This window comes from Tiliqua scincoides, chromosome 3, assembly GCF_035046505.1.
Source record: "Tiliqua scincoides isolate rTilSci1 chromosome 3, rTilSci1.hap2, whole genome shotgun sequence".
In the NCBI taxonomy this organism is placed as follows: domain Eukaryota; kingdom Metazoa; phylum Chordata; class Lepidosauria; order Squamata; family Scincidae; genus Tiliqua; species Tiliqua scincoides.
Window position 1 is genome coordinate 161,073,958 of NC_089823.1, and position 11,242 is coordinate 161,085,199.

Genomic DNA, 11,242 nt, shown 5'->3' on the forward strand with positions numbered 1-11,242 from the left:
GGCTTCTTGATGCAGAGCCCAGGTCTACCCGCCCATGTGGCATTGGCAGCTAGACAAAGTAATACTGAAAACCAAACACACTCTTAAAATTTAGAGATTTTAAGTCTCTCTAAAATCTTTGAAATATAGAAAATCCATTGCAGAAAATTAGCATTATCGTATTTAGGCTCACACTAGAATGGACCAAAATGAACTTCTGCAGCAGCTATAGCCCCATGGCTTCTATACACTCCTTCACAGTTATGGGATCCACAAATCAAAGAGCTACTATAGCAAGCCGATTTCCTCCCAGATTTGACACTGTACTAAGGAGGATCATGGATGCATTCCTGGGCCTGGTGTGTATGGCTTGCAGCAGCAGTTAGCACTGCATGCATGTGGTTGTGCCCCAACATCAGGCAGCGAGTTCAGGTGAGATTGGAAAATGTCAGATCCCAGGAACTTTCTGGGTCCCCTCCTTTGGCTCATGGGCCCCTTTTCTGACCCTGGGCCTGGGTACAAATTACCCCCCTCTCCTTTACCGCCCTCTCCTAGGCCCTGCTCAGAGGTCCAGCATGACCGACGGAGATGCACTTCTCCTGTCTAGTCCCCAGCACAGGTTAACCAGGGCAATCATAATTCCAAAGCCCAGCCTGAAACCAGATTGAAAGGCAGCCAGATAATCCATTTACTCAAGGACCCAATGGAGCTTCAGAGCTGTGCATCACCAGCATCCAATTTACAACCGCGGAACAATGTCCCACTGCCATAAATTCAAGGTTAGGATCATGCAGTAAGAACAATCATTTTAGGGAACTAAGGCAAAATCTACTGATGTTTTGCTACCCCTATATATTTTCATGGGTATGAGAGGTGTAGAGTGGGTCCCAGACCAGGGGGCAGTTGCTCTTGCCCTCTTTCTCACCCCTCTCTCTTTTGGGGGTGCCACCAGACTGGGACTGATTATGGTTCCCCCTACCTTTCACCCAAAATGGTGGCCTCAGAGTGGTTGCAGTTATGGTGTTTGACATGCACCCACTTCCTCTCCTACAAGACCAGACTGCTACACTTCCCAGAGCTTGCCAACTGGTTCCCTTATGGAGGCCTGGTCAGCTCCAGCTATTTGGCTCATACTCAGCAAGTAAAGGGGACTATTTCCTGCTGCTGTATGGGCCCACCTCCTACTTCTAGCCTACTCTATCCTCCCATAATGCACTTGTTCACAGTGTTGTGGTTGCCTGGTCAACTGCATAGCCAGCACAGTTTCCATCAGGCCTCATGACAGGCCAAGATGCATCTACTCCATCTGAAAGGCAGTGGCCCATGTAGCCCCTTATATAGCTTAGCCTTGCGGTCAGGTTGCCCCTCCCCTCTGGACATGTCCAAACATGGACAATAGGCCTAGGATGTATCCTTGCAGAAGTCCCACTGAAATGAAAGGAGATCACTCAGCATAATTGCTGTGTCATCTGAATGGTTTCCGAAAAGTATCTTGACACACAGAAAAATTACTATTCATTGAAAATCTTCTAACAATACCCATTTCTGACAGACTAATTTTTGCTACACAATACAGGCTGTAAAGCACCCAATTCTGAGGAAATGGCAACTTCCAACAGGCTGCCCTTCAATTCTGTACCTGTCGGAAACTGTCTAGGAGTGGCTGCATCACTCCTCCACTTGTGACTTTTCGAATAGGAAAGTGGGGCCATAGATATCGGCAAAAATAGCATTGGCAATCAAACCTACAGCCCCCAAACTTCAGCATACTCAAATCACAAGTCTGTCTCCAAAAGTAGGCATTGCACCTTGGAAAGCGCTGACATGCAACACACGAACGTTCCCATCACCCAGAAGCACACTCATGTTTTCTCTTTCCAGGCCACTCACACCACTGTCTTGTAAAAGCTTGTAAAATGGGAAGTCCCCATGTCGTTTGTGGTTTGACCTATTTTCAGACTTCTTAAGTTTCTACCTATATTGAAAACTCTCCCTTCCCAGGGAAGGGAAACTCCAACAGCCTGGGTATCTATCATATACAGCTGTGCCTTGTCTTGTTTGGTGATGCAATGGTAGGCTTCACTCTAGATATCTCACACCCAAAGCCACACTTCTGCCATGGTGCCATCCCACATGGCTGCGGTATACATTGTGTGAATCACAGCATGCATGAATCACAGTGTGCCAGACTTTAGTGGGGGTAGAGGCACTTCAGAAATACTACAGTAACGGTCCTGAACCATCCAGTTTCCATCGATCAAGACAACCATCATTGCCCTTGTCACAATCAATGGTGTTCTCTCCAAGCACTTTCTGCAATCCAGTTGACTTCCTACATCGCTCCCTCTTGTGGACCATCCAAACACCCAAAGAACTACACAAGGTGGCTGTATATGGTTCATGAACTGTGTTGTGCTCATCACAATCTCAGGGTTCACTCACTTGATTCTTTCCTTTCTTCTCTTCCTGTTTCCCTTGTTGATCCTTTCCCAATTCTTCTTAGTGATTATTCCCCTCCTATTACCAACTTGGTGGCGGAATTTTTAGCGGTAGTCTCTAAGGCCAAAGTTCGAAGTTAACATCTTTAAAGCTGTTCTATTTATTATGTTATTTATTCTCTCCCATTTTAAATATGCCAATAAAGGTATTGAAGTGTGTGAACTGTGTTTTATGTCCCCTCTCATTCATAAATGAGGACAAACTATTTTTTCCACAAAGAACTGTGCATAATGGCAACCTCAGCTTTTATTGACTCTCTTGACTTCTCTTTTTTAACCAATCATGCAATTTGCATTTGTCCTATCATTTGTTACACACTATGGATAGGCTCCACACCCATCAGTATCACAACACTTGAGGAACCTTGAATAAAACCCTATTCATCCTTGACACACTGGCAGCATAACAGGGCACTATGAAGAATGAAAGGTCTACATAAACCCTCCATGTTCTGGTCCAGTCTTCCCTCTTTATGACCAGCACATAATTTGCAATACATGTAGAGAAAGAGCTGGAAGGGGAAACAAGTTGTGTGCTGCTGAGACTTCCCATTTTCAATACTGACCCACTGCACTGTTTCCACACAGGGGAGGTCTATTGAGACACGGGGTGCTGGTGGACAGCTCAATGAAAGTGTTGACCCAATGTGCAGCGCCAGTGAAGGGGCTAATTCCATACTTGGGATGATTAAAAAAGGATTGAGAATAAAACGGTTAATATGATAATGCCATTGTACAAATCGATGGTATGGCCACACCAGGAGTATTGCATAAAGTTCTAGTTGCCACATCTCAAAAAGGATATAGTGGATATGGAAAAGGTGCAGAAGAGAGTGACAAAAATCATTTCTAGCCTGGGGCACTTCCTTTATGAGGAAAGGCTACAGCCTTTGGGGCCCCTTCAGTTCACCTAGCAAAAAGGCACCTGAGGGTGGACATGATTGAGACATACAAAATTATGCAAGGGATGGATAGAGTGGTGTTGTTTTCCCTCTCACACAACACCAGAACTAGAGGACATCCCCTGAAATTGTGTGTCGGGTGAGTTAGAGCAGACAAAGGAAAATATTTCTTTACCCAACCTGTAATTAGGCTGTGGAACTCCTTGCCACAGGATGTGGTGATGGCATCTGGCCTAGATGTCTTTAAAAGGGAATTGGACAAATTTCTGGAGAAAAAGTCCATCATGGATTACAAGCCATGATGTGTGATGTGCAACCTCCTGATTTTAGAAGTGGGCTATCTTAGAATGCAAGAGCAAGGGAGGACACCAGGATGCAGGTCTCTTGTTTTGTGTGCTCCCTGAGGCATTTGATGGGCCACTGTGAGACCCAGGAAGCTTTAGTATAATCGAAGGGAAAGAGATGAACTGCCGTAGCATAGATAGAGGAGGTCAAACCTGTTGGTACTGCAGGCGACAATGTGCTGCTTAAGTGCCGCTTTCCAGTCACTATCAGAGCCATTCTGAGCAGCGACCGCAATGTGCAGGTATTCGCTGAACCAAATGGTGTCTCCTGTGCGTTGCCATGGCTCTGACAATGAGCGGAAGGGGCTGCTTACATGACGTGTTGTGGTGCCTGCAGCACTTACTGTTTTGCTTCCCCTCTAGCTATGCTACGGAAGAACTGAAAGTTACAGTGACCTGCATGTGCACAGAGGTCTGTACACATTTTAGAAATAAAAAACAGGACAATGGAGACTTCCTAATGTATTGATTGCATTTTGGAAAAAGGGCCAGGTCATTTGCATGCCATAGTCCAGGAAGAAATTCAGATGAGGAGAATTGTGAACCTTCCCTAATTTTTTGAGCAGTGTTTCATGGCTGGTTTCAGATTACAGCTCTCATGTGACATTAAACCACTTCTATGTTGGCAAATTCACCCTGTAGTTACGAGCAACAACAGCCTTTTCTTCTCTAAATCTTAGTTGGTGAGGAGAAAAACTCCTCATGTGTGGTGAGCTACAGTACACAAACAATGCCGCATGTGGTCACAGTTCACATGCTAACACCTGCACATGGACTGATTTAAAGGAACCTCTGAATGGCAGATATAATGCTTAAGAGCCCGATCCGAACCAACTTTCCAGTGCTGATGCAGCCCCAAGGTAAAGGAACAAGCATTATGTTACCTTGTGGAGGACACTGCAGGATGCAGCATGAGCCCCATTGGCACTGCTGCATTGGTGCTCATAAGTTAGTTAGGATTGGGCTATAGGTGGGTTTTAGAACCACTATATCCAAATGTGTGTATGGATGTACAACTTAATCATAGGGCATTATTCAGTTGTACCACATGGAAAGTAAAACAATCTAAGAAGAGCCCCACCGGATCAGACTAAAGGCCCATCTAGTCTAACTTCCTGTATATCACAGTAACCCACCACTCAGGGAGCACACAAGACAATCAGAGACCTGTATCCTGGTGCCACTCCCTTGCACCTGACATTCTGAGGTAGCCTACCTCTAAAATCAGGAGATTGCACATACCCATCATGGCTTGTATCCTGAAATGGACTTTTCCTCCATAAATCTGTCCAATTCCCTTTTAAAGGCGTCTAGGCCAGTTGCCATTACCACATCCTGTGGCAAGGAGTTACACAGCCTAATTACAGGCTGGGTAAAGAAATATTTTCCTTTGTCCTAAATCTCCCAACACTCAATTTTAGCAAATGGCCCCTGGTTCTGGTGTAGTGTAACCCCTGCTAATTGGGTAAGAGGCACTTTTTCAAGTGGGTGCTCCTTTTTTTAGCAGGGGGAGAGTAACTGGCCCACCTCACCCCAGCACTGTCTGTTCTAGTGGCTGTCTGCTGGTATTCATTTGCATCTTTTTAGATTGTGAGCCCTTTTGGGACAGGGAGCCATTTAGTTATTTGATTTTTCTCTGTAAACCGCTTTGTGAACTTTTAGTTGAAAAGCGGTATATAAATACTGTTAATAATAATAATAATAATAATAATAATAATAATAATAATAATAATAGTGTGAGAGGGAAAAGAGCATCTCTCTATCTACTCTATCCACCCCCTGCATAATTTTGTATGTCTCAATCATGTCCCCCCTCAGGCGCCTCTTTTCTAGCCAGACCCAGTGATGTAGTGATAAATTCTTTGAAGTTCAGAAGCTTGTTGTTATACCCCACAGAGCCATGTGTTCAGTAGGACTGACTCCCAGATAAATGTGCATTGGGTGGCAGCCTTAATGTATTGTGAATGTCTCTCAGGTACATAACATAAGAACATAAGAACAGCCCCACTGGATCAGGCCATAGGCCCATCTAGTCCAGCTTCAGCCCTCGCAAAAATGATGAGCTCAGCAATAACATATGCCATTAGGCAAATTTCTCACTTTGCCTCTTGCTGAGCCTGAGGTTTCTTTGCTAAGGTTCTTTCAAAAAAGTTTCACACCTGAGCATTCTTGCTGATGACATCACTACTCCTGCTGTAAAAGAGAAGTTTCAGAGCCTTGCTTCCTCCTCCTCCCCACAGCCCTGATTATGCTGGCAGCATTCCAAACACAATACATCGTGTTACAGGCAGATATGATGGAAATAGGACTTGGAAGGATAAATTTCTGAAGAGCAAACTTCCAGAATTCTGCCAGAAAAGCATGTGATCTACATTTCTGCATGTGTGCTTTAAACTCAGTATGTTTAATTTGGGGAGGGAGTGGAATTCTTTTTTTAAAAAAGCGAGGCAAGAGAATGAACTGTACCCATTCAGATAGTGCAGCCAGGAAGCATATTTTTGAAAGAGTGAAAAAACCTCCCTGCAAATAGAAATGTAGCATAGCAAGGAGAGAGCAAGACTAGTACTTTTCTCTGCAATGTGCTGGTTCTTTACTTGCAGTGAGTTTTCTATATCATAATGGCACACACCTTCACCCACTAACCTGATGTAACAGACTCCATGTTATTCCCTCATCTGCAGACTAGACCTTATAGGACCATGCAAAGCTGCCTTCAACAGAGTTAGACCACTGGTCTAGGTAGGGCACAATTCTAGCACATCAGTAAGTCCTATTGTGTTTGATGGGGCCTACTCTCAAGAAAGTGTCGAAAGGATTGCAGCCCTAGTTAAGTATTGGCAACAGTGACTGGCAGTGACTTTTGACAGGATTTTTTTTTTGGCCAAGGTATTTCCAGAATGTGGCAATCTTTCAAACAATAAATTGATCACACAGAAGGAAGCATTCTCTCCAAAGTTTGCAAAAGGTGCATGAAAAATAAGTATAGAAGAGAAAAGAATAATTTAAACAATAGTTTATTTTCTTTTGTATATAATAATAGAATATAAATAATTTATCTCTTATTGAATAAAACATAAGAAAGTTAAAAATCCCTGTTGCAGCTATTGCTGCCTATCATTTTGGGGTATATGTTTTTGGTTTGTGCAATGCCAAATGGAGAACAATTCCATAGGAATCATAAGAGGAAAATTTTTTCACTCTCAGCACAACTGATCTCATCTTTTTTTCACCAAGCAAACATTCTCTTACATACGCAATGTACACACTCGCTTTACAAAAGCTGGCATGGCCAAAAGAGAACGGGCTGGCTTCTAGCCACTGTCCGCTTTCTTGGTACTGAACAATCACGAGTTATGGATCTTTTTACATAAGAATCCTCCATAAATACATAAATACAGACATGTGCAATTGACAACTCTTCAGGCTACTCATGCCCACCTGAATCTGCAGGGACGATCACAGTCCTGTGCATGTCTACTTGGAAGTAAGTCTGTCTCATTGAGCTCAAAGATGTTTTACTCCCAGGTTAGATGATTTCAGCCCCACAGCCCAATCCTGTGCATGTCTACTCTGGAGTGAGTTTCGCTGAGTTGAAAGACACTGACTCCCAGGTTAGAGGATTTCAGCCTTACAGCCCAATCTTATGCCTGCCACCTCCATGGTCCTTCCCACTATAGGCAATGGGGCTTACTTCCAGGTAAGCGTGGATACGACTGCCGCCTGAGAGCCGAAGCCTCTGCGTGTCCACCCAGGAGTGGGTTCCTCTACAGTCACTGGGGCTCACTCCCAGGTAAGTGTGGCTCGCATGAGAGCCCAACCTGCGCGTGTCACTCAGGAGTGGGTTCCTCTAGTCACTGGGGCTCACTCCCGCCTGGCGGCCTCATTCCGCGGCCCGCTTGGCAGGCGCGCTGCTCTCCAGCGTGCCGAAGAGGCGGTCCCAGTGCGTGAAGTAGGGCGCGTAGTTGTAGCGGAAGCGGAGGTGGTGCAGGTCGTGGTGCGGGGCGCCGCCGTAGAGGCCGAAGGGCAGCAGGCGGTGCGTGGCCCAGGGCAGGTCGTAGCCGGAGTGGTCCTCGACGGAGAGCCAGATGTTGGCCAGGAAGAAGGCCATCTCGGTGAGCGGGTGGCAGCGCAGCAGCGCGGGCGCCAGCGCGGCGAAGAACCCCAGCCAGAGCAGCTCCCAGGCGCTGGAGTACTGCGTGGAGAGCGCGAAGGTGGCCACGTGGCGGTGGTGCAGCTTGTGGAAGGTGCGGTAGAGCCAGGGCACGCGGTGGTGCAGCAGGTGCCACAGGAAGTAGAGCGCGTCGAAGAGCAGCAGGCACAGCGCCACCTGCAGCAGCAGGCGCGGTAGGGGCGGCGCGGCGGGCGGCAGGCGCACGGGCCGCCAGTACCAGTGAGCCACGGTGACCGGGAACACGCACACCACGTGCTGGTAGAGGCTGCGCGCCAGGCACTGCCCCATCACGCGCGGCGTCGGCCGGGCCTGCGGCTGCAGCTGGTAGGCGCGCAGCGCCCGCACCCGCCCGCTCAGGCAGTCCAGCGCCGCGAAGGGCAGGCAGCAGGCCGCGTACGCCGCGAAGCTGAACAGCGCCGGGAAGAAGGGCGAGCGCAGCAGCGCCTCCTGCGCCCGCACCGCGTCCCAGGCGGGCTGCAGCGCCAGAGCCGGAGCCGGTGCGCCGTCGGGCCGCGCGCTGCAGTTCATGCTCGCGCTGCTGCTGCGGCGCCACTGTTGCTGCCGCCGCGCTCCCTCCGGCTTTTATCCGCCCCGTCGATGACGCCACAGCGCGGTTCCTGCCGCAGCGCCAGAGCCGCTTCCTTCGCGCAAGGAAACTGCCCAGGAATTTCCAGGCCGGCCGAGCCCAGTTTCCAGGTGAGGAGGAGGAGGCAGCAAGCCCCGACGCACAGCAGCAGCTTCCCCCGCAGCATCGGAGGCGCGCAGTGAGCTCCTCATTAGGCAGGGACAGACACACAAACACACTCCCCAGCAGGCAGGGGAACACACACATTCTTCAGTAGGCAGGGACACACGCATACACACCCCTTCCCTAAGCAGGGAGGGACACACACACACACACACACACACTCACTCCTCAGTAGGCAGGGACAGACACACAAACGCACTCCTCAATAGGCAGGGAGGGTCACACACCCACACTTCTTCTTAATAGGCAGGGAAGGATAGACACACACACTCCTCAATAGGCAGGGACACTCTCTCTCTCCTCAACAGACAGGGACGGACACACACTCACAGTAGACAGGAACAGACAGACAGATGCGCGGGCAAACTCAATAGGCAGGGAGGGACAGATAGACACACACACTCCTCAGTAGGCAGGGACACATGTGCACACACACGCGCTCTCTCTCTCCCCCCCCCCTCAATAGACAGGGACACACACACACTCTTCAATAGGCAGGGACAGACAGACACACACGCACATGGACACAGGTTAGAAAAACAATTGCAAGCAGCAGCAGAGTACCAGCAAGTTGAAAGGAAGCGAGACTGATCAAACAAACTTGAAAGGATGCAAGACAGGCACCAATTGGTGAGGACACCTGTATAGGGCTTGCTTTTAGGCAGGTGGTACAATAAGGAGCCTGGCAAGATTCAGACTCCCCCACCCCTAAAATGTTGGAGACTGAACCAGATCTCAGGAGGTAGTCTGAATCTTGACAGGCCTCTGGACCCTCTGCTCAGGTGTGTAGGATGAGGCAGTTTTTCAAGGAGTGATCCTGCATTCAGCAACTGCCCCCTTCACCCATAGCTATTTGCTGGTGTCACCTTTGCATCTTTTCCCATTTTGGGTCCTTTGGAGTCGGAATCACTTATATGTAGACCACTGCCTGAAATGTTTGTGGTTGTCACCGTAAAGCTGTATAAAAAGATTCTTAATCCTGTAATCATTACCTTAGCATTGCAATGAAGTGATCACCAGTTGTGAGTTGTTACCCGTGCTTATCTTGCATATTTTTAGCTTGTTACCAGATCAGTCCCATTTCCTTTCCCCTTGCAGATTCACTCTGCTGTTGTCAATTCTTTGTCTATATTTAATTTCCTTAAAATATTTATGTCTCACCTTGAAATATTTATGTCTCACCTTTCCTCCCATAAAACGATAAGAACTCCTGTAATGTAAAGCACATCACAGTAGTTGAGTCTTGAGGTTACCAAGGCATGTGGTTAGGTTGGTCTGACTTAGATATGTCTGCAGCTGGCACACCAGCCTAAGCTGGGCAACCCCCCCCCCATGGCCACCAATGCCACCAGGAGGAGTGATAAAGCCAGGAGGGTTCCAAAGCTCTGAACCTACTCCTGCAGAGGGAGTACAAATGCATTTAAAGCAGCTTTGTAGCCCAATACCTGCATTGGCAGTTTCTGAATCAAGACCACCTCTGTTTTGCCCAGGTTTAATTTCAGGTTGGTTCCCCTCATCCATTACCCAGCCGCCTCCGAACAGTGCTCCAAAATTTCTACAGCCATGCTGGGATTCACTGATATGCAGCAATAGAGCCAAGTGTCATATGCGTACTGGTGATGACACTGCTTGAAAACTCTGAATGATGTTAACCCAGCACTTTCATGAAGAGGTTAAACAACACAGGGGACAGGACAGAACTTTGTGGCACCTGCAAGTCAAAATCCAGGGCATCAAACGGGGGTCTCCCAGTAATATCTACTGGAATCTGTCAGCCAGGAAGAACCAGAACCACTGCAAAACTGTGGTGGCAAGCCCCAACCTGGCCAACCAACTCGGAGTGATAGCATACTCAAAGATAGTAAAATCTGCTGAGAGGTCCAGCTGGGCCAACAGGGATACAATTCCCCTGTCTAGTCCCTGGTGCAGGTTAGTTCCATCAGGGCAAATCAAGGCCATTTCGATCCCAAAGCCTGATAAGTAAGCCTGGTTGAAAGCAAGGTTCTCTTTAAATCACAGACCCCTTCTTTTGGTGTGCAGAGTTGTGATGCAAAAAGGAGCTCAGCCAACATATTTCTGAAAGCCACATATATGTCAGAGAGCTGCATGTGACTCACGAGCTGTGGTTTGGCCACCACCTTATAATCCATTGGATTTCTGAGTTGGATGTAAGGCTCTGTAATCCATTTATCTAAGGCTACAGTCCAACACACACTACTTGGAGAAGTAAGCCCCTTTGAACTTAATTGAGGCATAATTCTGAGTAGACCTGCCTAAAAGGACTATGTTGTAAACTGGTTTGTTACAGGAATAAAAAAAGAATACAGTTCTTGCAAAAATTTCTTACAACCTAAGCTCAAGTGTGCAAGAAAAGAGGGTTATGCCCACAGCTTCTGGCCAACGAAATGAGTGGTATCCTACTGTAAGTTTTGGGGGAAGGGGAAAAACCCAACACAAAACATATTTCTGAAAATCAAGCATTTCTATTTCACATCCCAAAACTTAAAAAAAAAACACGGAAAATATACCTTCTGCTTGCTGAACTTCAGGCATGTCTTAGTGTTGGGTTCCCTGCTTTTCCCTGAATGTTACTGGGAGGC

General features: G+C 47.5%; 1 protein-coding gene across 1 annotated transcript; it reads right to left on the reverse strand.

Annotated features, from left to right (window-relative positions):
- Window positions 1-7,603: 7,603 nt before the first annotated feature.
- On the reverse strand, window positions 7,604-8,422 carry CH25H (cholesterol 25-hydroxylase). The gene has a single exon (XM_066621418.1). The coding sequence runs from the start codon at window positions 8,420-8,422 to the stop codon at window positions 7,604-7,606; it is 819 nt and encodes a 272-aa protein (XP_066477515.1).
- Between the last annotated feature and the right edge of the window lie 2,820 nt (window positions 8,423-11,242).

Bases quoted from the DNA above. Each gene is read 5' to 3' on its own strand.
- CH25H (XM_066621418.1), bottom strand. From the start codon at position 8,422: ATGAACTGCAGCGCGCGGCCCGACGGCGCACCGGCTCCGGCTCTGGCG.